Here is a 20,280-nt window from a genome sequence, read left to right as displayed (position 1 = left end):
AGGACTTTGTAGGTATGACATATCATATTACTTGGAAAATTAATTTGATTTTAATATTAAAATATTACTTTTGCTTTAAAGAATGATAGGATTAATATATTGGAGTGAGATGAATTAATGTCCATTTGTGTATGATAAAATTTTAAGTGTAACTATAAATAACTCAAGACATTAGATTTTTATTAATATTATTAATGACAGAGATGTTGATGAGTTTTCGACTTAAAATCTGAAGATTTTAAAATAAAAAGAATTTTGTAAGAAAGTTAAAATATTGTTTAAAAATTACAATTATTCTAAAATATTTCCAATTTTATTTAATTATTCATAATGTAGAAGACGAAAGTGCTTGAATTCGATGTGTATTGATTATATTAAAGTTAATACTTTGAGATATAAGGAAAATATAAAGAGAAAATAAAAATTTGTTTATAAAAATTAAAAATAAAAAAAAAGCCCAAAAAGGATGGCCATATTTTGAAAGGCCCCTTCGTTCATCGTCTTCTCCATGTCCAGCCCACTAGTCGCAGAGGTCGCATAGTCCCCCATTTTCAACTCCATCGAAACCAACCTCGACGTCGGAGACTCAGTGTGACAGAAATTAGGGACAAATAGGGTTTCACAACGATGCTTCATGGCTGACATTTGCAGGAACGTGCTGGGTTCTCGGCCAATTTTCCTTCAATTTTGATTCACCCAACTTTTCCCTCCTGCAAAACCCTAGGGCACACCAAGCTGAGGGAACCAACTCTCACAATTACCCACCTGCCTTCCAATTTCTCCACTCCCTTCCAAATTCAGGTGATTCTCTTTGTTGCTTGCCTTGCTGCCTGCGTATTCGCTTCAATTTTTGAAAACCCTAGAATTTTCAATTTGGGGATTGGGATTACCCAATCATTTTAGGGTCTTCACCTCAGGGGTTTTTATCATTATATCATTCTGTTTTGTGCGTCTTATGCATTGTGATTGTGTGCATCGAGGCTAGTGTTGCAACCCTGTTGATTCATCATTAATATACATGGGCACCGAAATTTGCGTGTTCCATAGCAAATTCCTCCGAGTTTGTTCCAATGACAAGTTTATTGTTTCTGAACCTTCATTTTATCCGTCGTGAACACCCACGTTTGGAAATTTACAGGGCAATCAGTTGCAGTTGCCTTGCTTTAGCGGGCACTGTAGCTCATTTTCATATTTCACGTTGCTTGTGTAACTTACCTCTTATTAATACGTTTCATTTATTTATTTAATTTACTCGTTATCATTTATTTGGTGCTCAACTGCTGCTTGGTTGCTGAGTATTCCACCTTCCCCCAAATCATTCTGTGTCCGTGCATGCTCAGTACTGATATGTATTTCTACCTTTAGCAATTTAAAGCAATGGTGCAGCGCTTAGAATAGCTCAGTTGTGTTTTGTTCGTTTGCAACGTGTGTTAGCTGTTAGAGGGCCAATATCTTAAGGTTTTACCTAGACTATATTTGGTAAAATCATGAGACACATTTTAAGTTGACAAGTTTCTTTGCTGCTTAAAGAAACAAAGTTGTGTCTCATGCATACATATGTTTGCTGGGGAATAGGTTTTGTATTCAACTTTTGGAGGATCAGTGGACTAGTTCTAATTTATTGAATTTGTTTTTTCATCGTCTTTAGAACCTCTTCTTTACTGCATGGTGAGAATCATATCGTTAAATAGAGGTGGGTTACTTCTAAGTGGCTTTTCAGGTTCTTTCACGAAGAAAACACTATTTTGAGAAGAGAACTATTCTCAGAAGTAATTATGATTTTGATGGGCTAGGTTGGGTATGTGAAATCTGAATGTTCAAATAGGTGTCTAGACTTTTGGGTGTCCAAAACAAAATCCTTCTTGTAGAAAGTGTTTTTTTCAAGCTTGGAAACAACCACAAACTTGGATTTTAGGAAGATATTTGGCTTGACTGAAGCCCTTTGCGTAAGATGTTTTCACTAATATGTGTAACATTTCTAACACGAGAAGTGTTGGTTGAGATTGTTGGGATGCAAATAGGGATGGCAACGGGGCGGGGCGGGGCCGGGTGTGCTATCCCCATCCCCGCCCTATTGGGGATTTTTGCCCCCATCCCCGCCCCCGTCCCCGAAATTTTGGGGGTGGGGTCGGGGACGGGCCGGGGATTCCCCGATTGGGGATTGGTTCCCCGTGGGTCCCCCTTATGAATATATTTTTTAATTTTAATTTTTTAATTAATTTTTGTTATTACTAGTATAAAAAGGGAAAAAAAGTGACTAAATGGGATATTAACTTTATTTTGTTTTTTAAAAAATTAAAAAGTATTTATAAAATTGATATATTATAATATTATTATATAGAAAAATAGAAAAAGTAATAAAATATTAAATGGGGTGGGGACGGGGTGAGGAGTCCTCCCTCTGTCCCCGCCGGGGACCCCGATTGGGATCCCCAATTTCGTCCCCGATCAAACCAAGGATTCCCCGATCCGATTGGGTTGGGTAGCGGCGGGGATTGGGTCCCGTGGGTTTTTTTTGCCATCCCTAGATGCGAACTTTGCGAACTTGAATATAAATCAGTGTTGGTCAGAAACCCGTTGGCTCTTTGAAATTTCTATAAAATCTATTTGGTAAGTCCAAGGGGTTCACTAGATCCATGAAAACAAAGAAACCTTAGATCCCTTGGCATGATAAATTATGAGCTCGAACTCTAGCATAATTTTCAGTTTCTTTATTGTTTTCTTGTGGACTTTGGCTTACTTACACAAGCTTGAATATTATGAGATGTTGTAGAAATATCTCTCCAATTGGGCTCTCTCCGCTTCTAGATGCACAACGAGCGAATAGATAATTTCTTATTCATTGTTTGCTTCAAAAGGCGAGAAGGTGTTCGGTATTTCTTCTTGTTTTCCATTGAAGATTGGTGGTTCAAGAGAAAAGCTAGATTTTTGGAAATGTGTGGTTAGATCTCTTTATTGGCACCTTCTATTAGAAAGGAACCAAAGAATATTTGAAGATAAGCTTTCTTCTTTTGATAGCTCTTGTGATATAGTCCAGCTTGGAGGTTTTCTTGGAGTGCATTACATCTTTTCTTGGCCATTACTTTGTTTTTTCCTTATAAATCTCTATTGGAGTGCACTTTATATCAAGGTTGTTAAACTTGTCCGATACATGAGTTGTATCATACAAGTTAGAACGACTTGCAAGCCAATCGATTCAGATTGTGCTTTTGAATCGGAAATTAAATGTAGAGTTCATTTCGTATATTGAATTGTAAGAAACCGAATGAATTGGATCAGTCAGATTCAAGAACAAAAAGAAGAGTAGGGTTGTACTCACTTGAATGATGAAGAATAATACATAAAGCCAAGAAGGGATCAGAAGAAGGAGAGAAGAACGAACGGCCGATGGCAAATGTAGAAGGAGGCGAGAACTAAAAGAAGAAGAAAGATTGTGGGGAGTTGAGGAGGCGGCACCGTTGAGACAGAAGATAAAAATTAGGGTTGGGAATTGGGATTATTAAAAATCAAGTGGGAAGATGAAGCGGCAGAAGGGTAAAAGTTTGTTTTTACTTACTGGGGGATTTGATTATTAATGGGCATGGAAGATGAAACGTGATTCGGTGAAAGGCCTTTGAAGTTAGTTAATTTGTTAAGTTCTATTTATTGATTTAAGTTCCTGATTAAATTAAGAAATCAAAACTTACGATACACCATATACTAAATTTTAATTTCAATACACGTTCCGTTTCACGAGTTAACAACCTTGCTTTATATTACATTTTGGTGTTGGGGGTTTTCCCTACTCCTAATTCTAGGCTGTGTTTGTTGTTCTTTTTCTCTTATATATGTGATATCTTTTAAAGAAAATGGTATTGCATTTTATTTTTATAGAATAAGACATTGGAGTTTTATGTCAAATTTTTAATGCTTGTATGGAAGGAAGGATGACTATAGATGTTCTTTGTGTGAGATTTAGACATCCTTAGATCTTTTTCATAGGGATATGCAGTTTTGAACCTAACCACCATGGTTGTACTGGTCCTAGTAGTGAACGAAGCAAGCTTATGATGACCGCCTACCTAGAATATTGAATATTTTCCTAATTTTTCAGATAAATATTTTATGATTAGGAGATTGTCTATGAGAATTGTTGAGATCTATGTGAACTGGCTAGGACCCTCATAGTTATTAAACAGAGGAGTTTTGAATATATTTAGAATTGTAAGGTCACTTGTGTTAGGTGCTGTAACATATTATTTGTTTTTGTTTTTGTTTTTTTTTTTTTTTGTATAGGATACAAATTTTAGGTTTTTTTAGTGTTGTAACCTCAACATGTAGGCTAATTATTATGAAATTCTTGGACTTAAACCTAACATAACGTTTGTGGCTTTCCATCCCTTGAAGCCGCGCGCTCTATGTTTTCTTTTTTTGAAAGATCTGGTATTATTTTAGGTTGTTATTGGTTATTCGTCATCAAGAGCCCTAGATATTTTTCTACCAAATATCAGTGTTTTCGAGTCGCAAGGTATTGCCTTGAGGCGAGAGGCGATAAAAAGGTGACGCGCGACTGAAGTGAGATGTAATTTAATAAATAAATAAGAATTATATATATATAATGCATAAATTTATATAGTAAACATAGTTTAAAAAATCAATACCAAAATAGTGCCATAGTAAATGTCACCAAGATACATAAAACAACCAAATTCTATTAGTTCCCAACAAAGACAAGCAACATTAAGAAATACTGGAGTTTGGAATAGAACAAAAGTAAATGTAAGTGATCATAGATCATCATCCTCATCTAAATTTAAATTCTCTTCATCTTGGACATCCTCACAATCTTCTTTTTCTAATTCTTCTTCTTCGATGTCGTCATCATCATCACTAACCACCATTGGCATTGGTGTGAAATGAAAGAGATGAAAAGGAATACATAAGATAAAAGAATAAAAAAAAGAAATAAACCTTCGAGCAAGAGTGAACGTCGTCGGAGGACGTGGCAGCGGCAACGGCGACGGTCGGAGACCGTAGGTGGTGAGTTGAGGGTGAAAGTCGAGAGGCAAAGAGTGAGAAATTAGGGTTTGGGTATTTCTTTTGTGAGGCAGAGAGAAATAGAATAGTTTCTAAAACTATATATTTTTTTTTAAAGAAAGAAAATGAGGTAGATCGGTGAGGCGATCGCCTTGCCTCAGGTGAGAGGCGCACAAAGGTGCACCAAGGCCCGCGTTCGATTGAAGGCGCTCGCCTGGGCACCTTGCAAGGCGCACCTGGGCAAAGTCGCCTCGCCTCTTACCTGAAGCGAGCGCCCCGGTGAGCCTCGAAATCACTGCCAGATATACATAATGTGTGTGTAGAGAATATGATCCTTGAGCTAATTATATATAGTTCCCAATGTTTTTTTCCTTTTTCAGCTTTGTCCTTAATCATTTAAAACTTTCAACTTCATCATTCAACTTTTTCAATTAAGTCCTTTCAATCACCAAAGAATGATGATGCATGAATTTAAAAACTGTATATTTCTTTTCGACGTTGTCCATTGTTAATATAATAGAATTTTAATGGGTTCATTTTCAATAACAACAAGCAATTTTGAGTCAGATAGGTTACTACGGTTCATAATATGAAGTGAGTAGGTCTTTGGTTTATGAGTGAGTCTATCTGCGTATTAATGGGCCAATTTTCTATAAACTAAGCAATTTCAACTTAGGTAAGTTACTACGTATTTGGTCGTATGAAATGAGTTGCATTCCATTTTAGGGGTGGACTGTATGTCTGTTTTATCAAATGAAGCATATAGTATTTTCAATTTAATTAATAAAATATAATTTTTACACCACATCATCATTCTGTCGGTGATGGCAAGGATTTGATGGGAAAAAAATCTATACATGAACCATGAAATTTAAGTTTTCAAAAGAATGGGGACAAAATTGAAAATAGAGGCTTTTTAAAGTCCATATTATTAAGTCCATGGTCAGCAAAATCAGTGGTGGTGCTTAAGCTTTTGAAAGTCTATTTGTAAATCTCATCTGAAAGTCCAAAATCCCAAAGAAGGTGAAAGTTTTCTTATGAATTTTTGCAATGGAGAAATAAAAAATTCGGAACAAGTTGCAAAGAATAATGCTCAGGTGGCCTTTATCTCCTTTTTGGTGCATTATGTGTAAGTTGAGTGGGGAAGGCAGTCGACACCGTTTCCTTAGTTGCTGAAAAGTGTTGGAATAAGCTTCTCAATACTTTCAATCAACGTGGGTTTTCCTTAATAATAGCTCTGGTGGATTGTTCAGCTCATTTATGGTACTTTCTTTGGTGATAAAGTCAGAATTTTGTGGTCCAATGCTGTAGCAAGTCTTTTATGGAAATTATGGACAGAGGGGAACATGAGGACTTTTCAGAGAAGAAATATCTAGTGATGATTTATGGGATCTTGTTTCTCTTCACGCCTCAAAATGTTGCTCCCGTTACAGTGATTTTTGTAATTATGCCTTTTCACAGATTCATGCGAATTGAAAATTCTTTTGGTGATTCCTTTGGCGTTTTGATACCTCATCTCCTTCTTTTGTACATCCCCTTTTTGAGCAATACAGAGTTTTGTTTCTTATAAAAAAAAAAGAGGTTTGAAATAAACGATATGTTTAGCCTATCACTTATTTAGCAATCCTGAAAGTGATAATGTGCCTTTTCTTATTTTTAGATGACACTTCCATGGATTTCCTTTTGTCATCAATTTTTATCTTTACTGAAAGGAAAATATCGAAAAAGTGCATTGATTTTTTGACAACTTGAATTTACTCCAAACGTTAGTTTGTTGTGTAATCTTCATAACAGACATCATTTTGTTGTTTTATATGATATAATATGTTCGTTTTCATTTGATTGACAAGCTGATGTGATGTGGTGCTTGTTATGTTTGAATATCTATATCGTGAGTTTTGTCTTTCATCCCAGATTGGTGATGGTTTGCTCCAGTGTGTGTCCTTATATTTATATTGGGAATATAGATAAGTAACCTTGTACGTTATTTGACTAGTTTTATATTGTGGTTGATGTTGGACTTGTGCAATATAACATTTGGAAACTTGATTTAATATTCCAAGTTTTGATCATTTTGCTTTAATAATTTCAGAAATTAAATGGATTGTATTAATGAGAGGAAACTATTGTAGGTAATGATGCATGAATGCATGGATATTGCTGAAGTTCTGCTTTCATAGTAAATGCTGAGGTTGATTCCATGGGAGGAGTTGTTGACGGTGGAGTTGGAATTGGTTTAAATACCTCTCCACGCCGAGCAGCAATTGAGAAGGCTCAAGCAGAGCTTAGGTACCAATTTCCATTTTCTATGCTTCCTTATTTATTCAATGTTATGCTTTATAAGTGCTAAAATGCTCGTGTGCTGATGACAGGCAAGAGTATGATGTTCGCGAGGAAAGGAGGAGGGAACTTGAATTTCTAGAGAAAGTAAGTTTATCTGATCCTTTGCGACAGCGTTTTGTTGTATTTTCCCTATAATGGACGATGGCCTATAAAAAAAATATTAAAATAGTCGATGGTGACTATTAATCTTTTTCTTGCTCTTTTAGGGTGGAAATCCTTTGGACTTTAAGTTTGGGAATACCAATTCTGTTAGTCAGTCTACTTCACTTGCTGATCAGCATCCTGACCAGCTTGGCACTAGGTATATTTTTCTGTGTTCTATCATTGAGTGAAGTGTTTTACATTACTCAACTGCCCTTTGTTTTTCTTATTCGATGGTATTTTCTTTGTATATCTCAGTGAAGCTAAGGGTAGTTTTGTGTTGACTGCTTCACCTCATGGGGACTCTGTTGAAAGCAGTGGCATACCAGGGGCCCCAACCATTTGTGAACCAAGTAGTGCTGATAATCTTTTACTCTTGCGTGGTGATAATGAGCTACCTGGAGGGGAAAGGAACTCAAAACGCCCTAGTTTGAAAATTGCTGTTGCTCCATCTGAAGAATCGTCGCAGTTGGATGGGAGCCAAAATAACAAGGAAACAGAGGATTCTGCTATTTTTCACCTTTATGCTAGAAGACACCGGTCTAGATCAAATAGAGATGGTGGTAGATCTAGTTCATCTGATGTAGTTAGGAGTCACGGTGGTAATACATTGTCTTTAGCTGCTCGTCAGGAATCACGGGAATTAAAGGGAACAGGACCTGAAACGTGCAATGAAAAGAAACAGACCCTTTCTAATCCAAAGTCATTAAGTTCAAATGGTGATAACATTTCAAAAATGTTAACCAATGATGGTCGGTTGGAAATGGAATTGAATGGTACTTGTGATCCTGATACAACTCCTGATACAACTACTGCCACAACAAATGGCAGCCCCCCTGAAAGTGAGTTTGACAATTCAGCTTTGAAATGCCCAAAGGACAATTTGAACAATCAGCCTTATCAAGTCATTGCCCAAGAAGCATGTACAGGAGTGTGTTCTGAGGGACCTGATGTTGATAGAGAAGAAAGAGAGTTGGTCCCAGGCGTTGTTGAACACCCAACTTCTGTGGCTGCAACCAAAGTTGAAAGTGAAAGTACATCCGCTGGTGTACATGGGTATTATGAATTGGCAAAAGATAGTAAAATGACTAATGGAGGTCAAAATGGAAATTTAGTATTAGGGACAAAGCAATTAGATTTGGTGTCTTCTTGCAACAAAAATAGACTAGGTTTAGATGTAAATATGGATATAGATATGTGTAATAATTCAAGGAAAATTGATTCAAAGAGAAGTTCTATCGAGCAGTTACCGAGTTCTGACAAAACATCATATCAGATTGGTACTGAAGGGATGCTAGAAAAGGAGGTAAAGGCTTCGGACGATACTCCTGTTCCTCACGATGACCACAATGTTAGACATCAGAACATCTCTAGCAATGGTTGTGTCTCTAGAGATGGAAGGGACATTCATGTTAGTAGACCCATCTTACATAATGAAGTCATTCTTGTATCTGATGCAAAGGAGGTGGAACAGAGTGACAAGATTGAACTGGGAATTGATGAAAAGAAGAATACTGTCTCGGGTGAAGATTCTAAAGAATGCAAGGAGAATGTTTGCTTGGGGCAACCTGAAGTCCCGATGGACTTGTCCAAAAATGAGATTCGCGAGCATAGTATGTCAGGAAGGAATTCTTCCACTTTATCTAATGGTCAGGGCTGTTCTGGGCGTGAGTTGAAACAGGCAGACAAGGCTTATGAAGATTCTATTCTGGAAGAGGCACGCATAATTGAGGTTTTTTTTTTCATTGTTTCTTTGGATTGTATAAAACTTGATTTGTAAGCTTGAAATGTTATGATTAATTTCTAGCTTTTGAGGTTTGTCATTGGTTCTAACAGGCTAAGCATAAGCGGATTGCAGAACTATCTGTTCATACACAACCATTAGAGAGTCGTCGAAAATCTCACTGGGATTTTGTGCTAGAAGAAATGTCATGGTTGGCTAATGATTTTATGCAGGTAATTTTATAATATGATGGATTTTGGGCCACAAATATCTGTGGAGCTGAATCAAGTGTTCTAATTTTAACATTATGCTTGAAAGATCTACTGGAAAATGTTTGATTTTCAGTTGCATCATTTAACATATGTTATCTTTTGCTTATAGGAACGTCTTTGGAAGACAACTGCAGCCAGTCAATTATGTCGCCGTGCAGCTTTCGCTTCTTGGTTGAGAAATGAACAACAAAAGAAGTTTGGGAAGATAAAAGAAGTTTCCCACTCCTTGGCAAAGGCTGTCATGCAGTTCTGGCACTCAGTTGAGGTGATTTTATATAATGCTTCAGAGTATTTTTAAAAATCATGTGGTTTATCTGAATCTAGGAAGATGGTATGGAATGATGAAGTTCTCATATCAAAAAAAAAAAAGATGTAGTTCCTCATATCAAGACTAGAAAACTTTCTATGGGAATGGAAACTAAGAACATTTACTGCTTTCTGCTTTTGTTGAATTCGTTTAACCACTTACCTTGACTCTTTTGTATAAAAGTTCCTATTACTATTGTATTTCATTTTCCTTTTTAGCAGTTCAATTTTGTCAATTTATTCTCATATGCAGTCTTCCTTGTCTAGTTTATTTGCACCTTACCTGTCCTTTCATTTCTTGCATCTAAAGACCAGTACTTGTATGTAACATCTATGCTGTAGATGTCTATATTCCTTAATAAATGACTATCAGTACATGCATACCTTTACCCATACATGTATAATATAATATATGTTTTTATTGTATGTTGTCATGGTATGTTGTGGTATAGATGTGCAATTTTCAGTTTATGCCCCATAAGTAATATAACTTGATTAATCAGTAGTTTAAAAAATGATGGTTTTTGTTGCTTTGTTTTTAACTTCTAAGCTTGTTTTATTTTCTTGTAATTATACATGTCACAATAATTGTCCAGGAGCCAAGCAAAGAGTTGGAGCTGCAACACCCAAAGAATAGATTCTCTACATCTCTGAAGGAATATGCTAGGAGGTTTTTGAAATGTAACAGTTCTCTTTGCCCTCAGCATGCAGAAGCACCAAAAACGCTGGACAAGGTATCCGACTCATGGCATCTTGAAATGCCATTGCCGGAAAACCTCAAAGAAGTATGGGCAGTAATATTGAATGACTTTATTTATTTAATTTTTAAATAACATTTGCACCAATTATTTAGTCTGTCACGTCCTCCTCTACTCTCCCCTCTATCTCACATATGCATGTCTGGACACTTACATGTTCTTACATTATATTCTCTTCCGAGCATAAATTTGTTTTTTTTGTTTACATATTTAACTTTGACTTCACAGGTAAGCCTTTTTTATACAATACCACTTGGTGCGATGGATACCTACAGAAGATCTATTGAAGCTCTTCTGTTGCAGTGTGAGGTTAGAGTCTCTACCGTTAGTGTTTGTGGATATTGATGTGATGTCTGCCTTGTCCTGTCCAAGGAGAGGGGAATTTAGGATAACCCTGGATTTTCTTTAAAAAAAAAAAGAAACACTTTTGTTAATATTTAGTCAGTTGGTTTGGTAGTTCTTGCTCATTTTCTGAAATGAACTTTGCAGAAAATCGGTAGTTGCATGCAGGAAGAAGTTGAGACTTCAATATATGATACTTTAGCAGGTGCTGCTAGTTATTCATGAATTATGTTCCTTGTTGATTGACATTTTATGGTTCAGAAGTTTGATCTTTGGATTCTTATTTTGATCTTAAGATAATGCATATGATGAGGACGGAGAAGCATGCATGTATTTTGAAAGTAGCAAGTCGTCCAAATTTGTGCAGAAGAAAAGAAAACACTCCATTAAATCATACTCTGGGAGACAGTATGAAATGGGAACTGATTTGCCTTATGGACGCAGTGCAAATGGGGCTCAACAGTCTATGTTAATGGGAAAACGGCCTGCCAGTCTTAACGTCGGTCCAATACCGACAAAAAAAATGCGTACTGCTTCAAGGCAAAGGGTTGTAAGTCCATTTAGTGCGGGAGCTGCCATGGTCTTGCACGGTCAAGCTAAGACAGATGCGTCAAGTGGTGACACCAATTCTTTCCAGGATGATCAAAGTACGTTACGTGGTGGATCCCAACTTCAAAAAAGCATGGAAGTTGAGTCAGTTGGGGATATGCAATATGATTCTGCAGAAACATCAGTAAAATATAAGAAGAAAAAGAAGGCAAAGCATCTGGTATATTTAATCTTATATATTGAAACAAATGGCTTATTGCTGGTACTGGGGTACTTATTCTCTTTTTCACTCTTTCACTGCTGTCTAAGTTGTTCAAGTCAATATGGTGCAGGGCTCCATGTACGACCACAGATGGCAGTTGGATTCTACTGTTTTTAGTGAACCAGTGAGTTGATGCTCTTTTTCATCAAAGTTTGTTACTCTGGCGTGAATATTTCTTTTCCCAATCTTCTTTTACTTATTGTGAGAGAGCATATTAGGTTAATGTGAATCAATTAATCTCATATCAACAGTATAAAGAGCCAATTTAATTAGGAAGAGCCTTGAAGACTTTTGAAATTTTGAAACAAACTGGATTAAACGGATGGAGTGAACTTAAGCTGCTATATCCATGCAATCCACTGTGGTCTGTTGCAATTGTTATCGGTGTCTAACTTTGATGCAGAAAGTGATCTGGTATCAGCACTGGAAGCGTGGACTGGTAGGACTTGTGTAGATAATATATCTGTAATCATTGACTAGCATAATTACAATTCTTGTTCGTAGGGTTTTTGTAGTTTTACTAGTTAGTTATTAATTTAACTCGAGTATTGTAACTGTCAAGCAGTTGACTATCTGTTTTAGCATAACTAGCCATTTCTCGAATGGCTGGACAAATATAAGTCGCTTACTGCATGAAAGGCCCAGCCAAGTTCAAATTAACTACATGAAAAACTGGTCATCTGGTAAATCTCCGTACAGTGTGGTGTATACCAAATTGCATGGCTTACTATAGATTTTTCTTCTTTGCCTATTGAAGTAAATATCTGTTCCCAAGTAGCGGACAATGTTGCTGAATGTTCTAAAACTTCACAAGGAAGTGAATGCATTTACAGGTTGCTAACTCAAAAGTATAAAAAGCAACTGATGCTAAAGGGTGAAAAAGGAATTTAATATGGGAGATGTTGTGATGGTTTTATTCGAGGAAATTTAGATTTTCAGTTGGAACTTACAACTCAAGTTGTAACTGAAGAAAGTGGGCCATGCCTCATCATGGAGAGGATGGATACCTATACTTCTATTGTAGAAGTCCCATTGCATTGGGGAGCATCAATCCTTGCTTTAACTTCTTTGATTCATATGAATATTATTTATGCATTGGATGAGTTTATTCTATCTAAAAGACTCTTGGACGTGTTATTTTATCTTATTTTCTATTTGGGTGGAACTGATAAAGGGATATAGTTGTAATTCTATTACACTGGGAGTTCGTTTGTAGTTAAAGCTTAGCTCACAGTTACTAGTTAGTTGTTGGTTCTTGCTGCAACGTCACAGCTAATTTCTAAATAACATTTCTTTATTTCATTTTGGGAGGCAGGATAATGAACATATTACATGATTTTATATCACTAAGTCTTGATATTTTAGAAATTTTTGGGGCATAGAAACAAAATGTTTAACTATGAAGTTTTGCTTATAGTGGTTTTCATTTCCCTGTTCTCCCCCTCCCCCCGAGGGTTAATCTACAAAATGAGGCTGCATATGGTTGAGGGTGATTGACAGGCATGACCAAGTTTCAGTAGATATGCTAAAATTAGAGGTCGCATGTTCAAATCTTCGGGTTAGCTTATTAAGCTTGATGTCTCCAAAATCTAGGCTTGGGGGTGGGCGCGAGCTTTTTTAAAGAAAGTAGATATGCTAAAATTTTATACAATTAACAGTTGGTTTTTAAATGTAATTTTGTGGCTTAATAGTATGTTTTTTTCATATTTGGATAATGACCACACTGTTGGTTGTTTATAATTTGCAGAGGGATAATTCCAAGAAGAGATTGGACAGTCATCATTTTGAATCTAATGCAACTAGTGGTATTTTTCTTTTTCATTTTCTAATTTTTTCCTTAGATTGTATAATTTTTTTTAATTAAATTGTTTCTTGTTCACGATCTTTATAGGGTTACATGGGCAACATAATTCCAAGAAGCCAAAGTTGATGAAACAATCTCTTGATAACACCTTTGACAATATTAATCCAGTGTCCGGATCCATTCCTTCTCCTGTTGCATCCCAAGTCAGTAACATGTCAAACACTAATAGAATCATTAGATTGATTGCGGGCCGGGATAGGAGCCGAAAGGCTAAAGCAGTAAAGGTACTCTTAACAGTTTTTGGTTCCACATAGAAATTTAAATGTTGTCGGAATTTGTTCTGATACTTTATTCTTTAACCATGGGATTTTCCGTAGATGTCTGATGCACAGTCAGGTTCTGGAAGTCCATGGTCACTATTTGAAGACCAGGTATGTACCTTTATATGCTTTAAAAAACATTTTTTCTGCGTAGCTGCATCTTGGATAGCTGACATGTCTCTTCCGTTTATCTTAGGCACTTGTTGTGCTTGTACACGATTTGGGTCCAAATTGGGAACTTGTGAGTGATGCCATTAACAGCACACTACAGTTTAAGGTAAAAAGGAATTTAGTTAATTTTGTTGCATTTGCCTGGTCTCAGTATATATTTGGGTTCTAAAGACTTGTAAGATTGCATCTCAATTTTATTGTCTTTTTATTGGGTGCTTGTCTTATTGTTTTCCAAAATATTAGTGTATATATCGGAAGCCTAAAGAATGTAAAGAACGTCACAAGTTTGTGATGGACAAGAGCTCTGGAGACGGGGCTGACAGTGGAGAGGATTCAGGCTCATCTCAGCCTTATCCATCTACATTGCCAGGCATTCCAAAGGCAAGTATTCATCTACCTGCTTTACACATGTACACACACAAGAAAAAGGAAAGATAAAACAAAAAGAAGTATAATTGGAACATGTCCTAAGTGCCAGATTGCTGATTGGTTCTTGCAGGGAAGTGCAAGACAATTGTTCCAACGTTTACAGGAACCAATGGAAGAGGACACCCTGAAGTCGCATTTCGAGAAGATCTACAAGATTGGGCAAAAGCAACATTACCGGAGAAGCCAGGTTTGTGGGAATTTTTACATCTAGCCTGTGTATTCTATACATAGGACAGATATGACTTCAATTGAAAAGATATGTAAAAATGAAAGGTTTGGCTGTCCCCAAACTACTACTATTACAAAACCCTAAGTGTGGAGATCATGATTTTTTAAGGGAAAAAACTAGGTTTTCTGTCTTTCTTGATAAGAACCCACAAAATATTATACTCGAAACAGTTTCAATTTATCTTACCTCTTTCCAACCATTTTGAGGGTTCAATCTATTCTTCAAAAATATTTTTTTAATACCCAAGTCCAAATACTTTGCACTGTATTAAAGATTAAATTGGGACTGCAAGTATAAATTGAGATTTTTCCACTGTCCAATTACTGGTGCTAATATTTTGATGAGCTCATCTGAGAAAGCTTCAATACCCTTTCTATGAGGTGAAGAGTTATTTATGACATGGCCAGTTGTCCATCTCAAAGTTGGCTGCCAAAATAGCTTGTATACTGAAACATTTTGTCTGTGAACAAGTTTATTTTGCTATTATTTTTATGTTGTATCATGTCGTTTATAAATATAATTGTAACTGTTTACTATTTGATATAATCTAATCTGAACTGTGTCAAAAATGGGAACCAGGAACCTAAGCAAATAGTACAAGCCCACAGTTCTCATTCTCTAGCTCTTTCTCAACTTTTCCCGAAAAACCCGAATGGAGCGATTTTGACGTAAGTTTTATTGAATTAATACATATTTGGTTTCTGCATTCCCCTTATGTAATAGTTTGCCTGCTGTTTTTTTATTTGAGTGGTTCATAGCTAAAACTGATATACTAATTTTTCTTACTTTGTATCTTCTCATGAATAAAAAATAAAAATTTCCTCTTCTTTCTATTTGGATGAAGGCCACTTGATCTATGTGATGAGGCAACAACAAGCCCAGATGTTCTTCCAGTTGGTTATCAAAGCCCTCATGCCAGTGGGTTATCTATAACAAATCTGGGTTGCGTATCATCAGTTCTTCCCAACTCTGGGGTGAAGTCTTCCTTACAAGGGTCTTCTGCAATGGTTCAAGGAACTAGCTTAATTGCTGCTTCTGGTTCACTTAACAACATCAGGTATTGCTATCACAATTTTAAAGATCCAGATTTTCTGTCCTTTGACAAGTCATTTAAGATTCTTCATGATTTTGTGTGACATAATATACTTTACAGGGATGGTAGATATAGTGTTCCAAGGACGTCATTGCAGGTTGATGAGCAGAAAAGAATGCAACAATATAATCAATTATCATCTGGGAAAAGTGCTCAGCAATCTCACTTATCTGTACCTCTGAGTCATCCAGGAAATGAGCGTGGGGTTAGAATGTTACCTGGTGCAAATGGTTTGGGCGTGGTGTGTGCAATGAACCGTTGCATGCCTGTGTCAAGGCCAGGATTCCAAGGAATGGCTTCATCACCTATGTTAAACTCTGGGAGTTCTTCCAGTATGGTAGGGATGCCAGTCCCTGCAAATATGCATACTGGTGCTGGTTCTGGTCAAGGGAGCTCAATGATGAAACCTCGTGATGCATTGCACGTAATGCGAGTAAGTGATGAACTTTCATCAATTCTAGATTGGATATGCTTTACTGTTTTTCATATGATGGTTCGTGGCTTTTTTGTCATACATTGTACTGCAATCTATTTGTGGCATGTCACGTCGAGGTACTGCAGACATACTATGGCAGTTCATACCCAATGTCATCTTGTTCAAAATATCATGATGCAAAGAATTACTTTGGCTTTTATTTGGATTTTGGCCGAGGAAGGTATTTCTTGTCTCCAGCAATCTGAATGCTACATCCTACTGTGAAACAGAAGACAGGGAGTCTCTATCCTCAATGGAGGTTACAGATAGGATCACCTATTGGTATGAATTCCATAAAGAGGAGTGAATACTTGCGTAAGGGGCTCAAAGAGCTGCATCTAGAAGCTAAAAGTCTTTTCTTGTATATTGTTCTTCTTAATGAAAATTTTCATACAAAAATAAATCATCAAACAGCAAGACGGCTGCACTATAAGTTATTCTAAATTTTTTGTCTTGGAAATCCAGTGCCATAAGATATAGCTGACTGTCCTAGCCTAGCTTTCCAATTTGAGTTGAGGGACACATCTTGAACTGCAAAGTTCAACTATCTTTTCAAATTCAGAAATGCATTAAGTAATTTAGTATGAAACTCATTTTCATTATTAGTTGTTGGAAATTATTGATATGGGTGTAAACGACTCATTTCTCCAGTCCCTGATAACTGTCAAGAAAGTAATCATTTTGTAATTTTTGTACCAAGAATATTGTTATACAGTTGATCTGACTACTCTATTCTGTTTCTAGCCTGCTCAAAATACAGAGAATCAAAGACAGATGATGGTTTCAGAGCTCCAAATGCAAGTCCCCGGGAACAATAACAGACCACTAAATGGCTCAAGTTCTGCCTTTCCAGCACCCCCATCTATTCCCCCATATCCAGGTCATCTCCAGTCGCAGCATCAAATGTCCCCACAGCAGTCTCACGCTCATAGCAGCCCTCATCATCCACATCTTCAATCACCAAATCATGCCATAGGTCCACAGCAGCAGCAGGCCTTTGCAATGAGGTTGGCTAATGATAGGAAGCTGCATCATCAACAGAGGTACTTGCAGCATCAACAGCTGCAACAGAAACAGCAGTTTTGTACATCAAATTCTCTAACACCACATGTCTCACCACAACTTCCCATGACTTCTCTTAATAGCCCGCAGGTTCATTTGCAAACTTCATCGCAGCAGGTCTCTATGCCCCCTCTAACCTCATCCTCCTCGATGACACCCACATCAACGCAGCATCAAATAAAGCATCACATTCCACCTCATGGGTTGAGCCGAAACCCTGGAGCCAGTGGGTTAAACAATCAGGCAGTTAAGCAAAGGCAACAATCTGCCAGACATCATCCTCAGCAGCGACAGCAGGTTCAGTCTCAACAGCAGGCTAAACTTATGAAGGGAGTAGGAAGAGGAAGCATGCTGGTGCATCAAAATCTCACTGTTGATACTTCAGTTTTAAATGGCCTTTCCGTGTCTTCTGGTGATCAAGCCTCAGAAAAAGGGGAGCAGATCATGCAGTTGATGCAAGGTCAGGGCTCATATTATGGATCTGGAGTAAACACAGTTCAACAGTCAAAACCATTGGTTCCTCAGTCATCAAACCATCCTCAGCTACAGAAAAATCTTGTTTGTGCTTCTGGACCACCTTTATCAAAACCAGTTTCACAGATGCCTGCTCATTCCGAGAAAAGCTCTCAAGGGCAGGTTCCACCTGTTTCCTCTTGTCATACATTGTCATCTTCACATCAGGATGCTCCTGCATCAATAATAGCTTCAAACCACCCGCCTTCACAGCCACCTCAGAAGCAGGTGAATCAAACAAAAACAAGTTTCGAGAGATCCCTCCAGCAGAATTCTCAAGGTATCTCTGAACCAAGAATTAAGACTCAGACTGATCTTGCTCAAGCTGACCAGCAACCACATAAGCAAGCTTCTCAGGTAGGTACGGATATAGCAATGCCTCAAACATCTGCCACTTCAACTGATACAGCAGCAATTACTTCTGTTTCTTCTCAGTGGAAACCATCTGAACCTGTATATGATTCTGATGTGTTGAAGTCAAAATCACAGTTGGGTTTGATTGGTAGTTCACCTCTTGCAAACTTTTCTGCGAGTGAGTCACTGCCTAACAGCCTGGGATTGGGGCCTAGGCAGTCCTCTCGTGGCTTGTCTTCTCATGGACATAATGCTGGGCTACAGTGGCCGCAGCAAGTTCCATTGCAGCAATCTCCGAATCGATTTCCCTCATCCCAGCAGCAAGAAAAGCAGCAAGAGCCCTCGTTACCTCAACATCATCAACCTCTGCAACAGAAAGCTCAGCATCAGTCTCAGCACAAGCAAGCAGAGAAAGGTGGTCTGTATTTGAAGCCTGAAAATGCTAACATTGAATGAAGCAATCTGGTGATAGGGTAGTCCCGAGTCATTTGTCCGACCAGGGTTCGGTCAGCATGCACTCTGTAAAGGCAGTGTACAGGTAATTATTTCTATTTATCTCAACTATTGCAGCAACAGTCTGATTGAATACCCCTATTATCCTAGGATGAAGAGAAGGATAAAAGAGATTGCTTGTTTCATTTTCATGCAAGAATAGGCTTGCATGATTGAAATCTGAAATTATGTGGTTGCAAGAATATACGAGTTCAATTTTCTTCTGTGTTTTGTTTACCAAAACTTTTCAGGTATTTTGTCATGATTCAGTCATTTTTCTTGGTTACACTTGCATGTATAGGGCTTTACATTCACCTGTTTAATCATCACCGGCTTGGAATTTTGTTATTTCAGACGTTCTTATTGTAGAGTCAAGAAAAAGATGGATTTCATTATTTATTTGTATTATTTTTGCAGATGAAGCTGGTTCATTATTCATGATTGAGGGCTTCGCAAGAGAGGAAGTGGTGGAACACGTTTTACTTCACAAATTAAAGTTTTCATATGGGGATAAATTGTCACTCTACTCAAGATACCCATCCCTAGTGCAGTTCCGGGCGATGTCCCTTACCCTTCCCTTCTCATTTTCGTCGAGGTAAAAGTGAAGATGGGAAGGATGATGTTTCTCCCCTTGTGATTTATGTATATTACCACTGGCCTAGTTTTGGGAAGATAGAGACAGATGTAGAGGTACGTGTACAGGGTCTTGTCTTTCCTTTCTTATAATTCTCTATTTTTCTGTTGTCTTGAGGTTCTTCTTCAAGTCACCCGTCCTTTTATTAGAGGGTCTCATTCCTTTCGGAGTTGATAGATTAGTGCATGTATTGACATTAATAACGATTAAGAGGGTAGAAATCGTTCCTGAGGGCAAATGCTCCTTGGAAAATTTTGTGAATATTAGGTTTCTGGCGTCTGTCAATGCCATTTAAACTAACCACCTATCAGTGCAATGTGCACCTGTAGAAGTAATGTATTATGTAATGGGGTACCCAATTTTATAATGCAACAAGCTTCCATAACTGATCGATTTATTTTTAGCCTGTGTAGGAGAAGCTAGTTTTTTCTAACCTGTAGTTTCCTTTAGATGTCATTTTGCTTGTACTTGTGTCTTATCTAATTCATCATTTTTAGTTTGTAATTTTGATGCATCTGCACATGCCTTCAATGTCGAGGTTGTTGATGGTGGTAGTGAGCATCTTCTTCTTTGAGATTATTGTTATAAAATTAACATTCTTGGTAGGAGACTTTTAGGAGATGTTTGGCTCACGGTTTCAATGAGTGTTTACGAAGCTTGGATCTGTGTAATGTGTTTTGATTGTGCAAAGAAATGAACAATAGAAATCTGATTGTTCAACTTTTGTATGGTTTATATAGGTTTCTGATTTTTTTTAAAGTGGTATGTAGTATTAAAGGTGAGTTCCATTGGTTAGTGTTCATGTAATTATTGTAACCTATGATAGATAAACTCACATGTCCATTACAAGCTTAGCTTGTTAATCCTGAGCTACACAAACCTTACGTGGAAGTCAAACACCCATTAGTGAGTAAGAAGACAGTCGTAATGTATACTCGAAACCATCTTCCTTCACTAATGAAAGGGATTCGAAGCTGTGGCGTGTGGGATTG

The 20,280-nt window shown here is 37.3% G+C and overlaps 1 protein-coding gene across 1 annotated transcript; it reads left to right on the top strand.

The window, feature by feature from the left end:
- Positions 1-7,189: 7,189 nt before the first annotated feature.
- Positions 7,190-19,673, top strand: LOC111014167 (chromatin modification-related protein EAF1 B). The gene is made up of 22 exons (XM_022288801.2): positions 7,190-7,305; positions 7,389-7,443; positions 7,566-7,660; positions 7,759-9,232; positions 9,337-9,456; positions 9,605-9,760; positions 10,398-10,586; positions 10,788-10,868; positions 11,049-11,106; positions 11,198-11,670; positions 11,783-11,836; positions 13,460-13,517; positions 13,604-13,800; positions 13,894-13,947; positions 14,033-14,113; positions 14,251-14,388; positions 14,507-14,623; positions 15,245-15,333; positions 15,510-15,722; positions 15,819-16,191; positions 16,978-18,700; positions 19,072-19,673. Exons 1-21 carry the CDS (start codon positions 7,217-7,219, stop codon positions 18,616-18,618), a joined length of 5,805 nt encoding a protein of 1,934 aa, XP_022144493.1. The 5' UTR covers positions 7,190-7,216; the 3' UTR covers positions 18,619-18,700; positions 19,072-19,673.
- Positions 19,674-20,280: the final 607 nt, after the last annotated feature.

Source organism: Momordica charantia (genome assembly GCF_013281855.1).
Source record: "Momordica charantia cultivar OHB3-1 chromosome 9 unlocalized genomic scaffold, Mcharantia_2.0 BLBB01000009.1, whole genome shotgun sequence".
Taxonomy (NCBI): Eukaryota; Viridiplantae; Streptophyta; class Magnoliopsida; order Cucurbitales; family Cucurbitaceae; genus Momordica; species Momordica charantia.
Note: the sequence above shows the minus strand (reverse complement) of the source record. Positions and strands in the feature narration are given on the sequence as shown.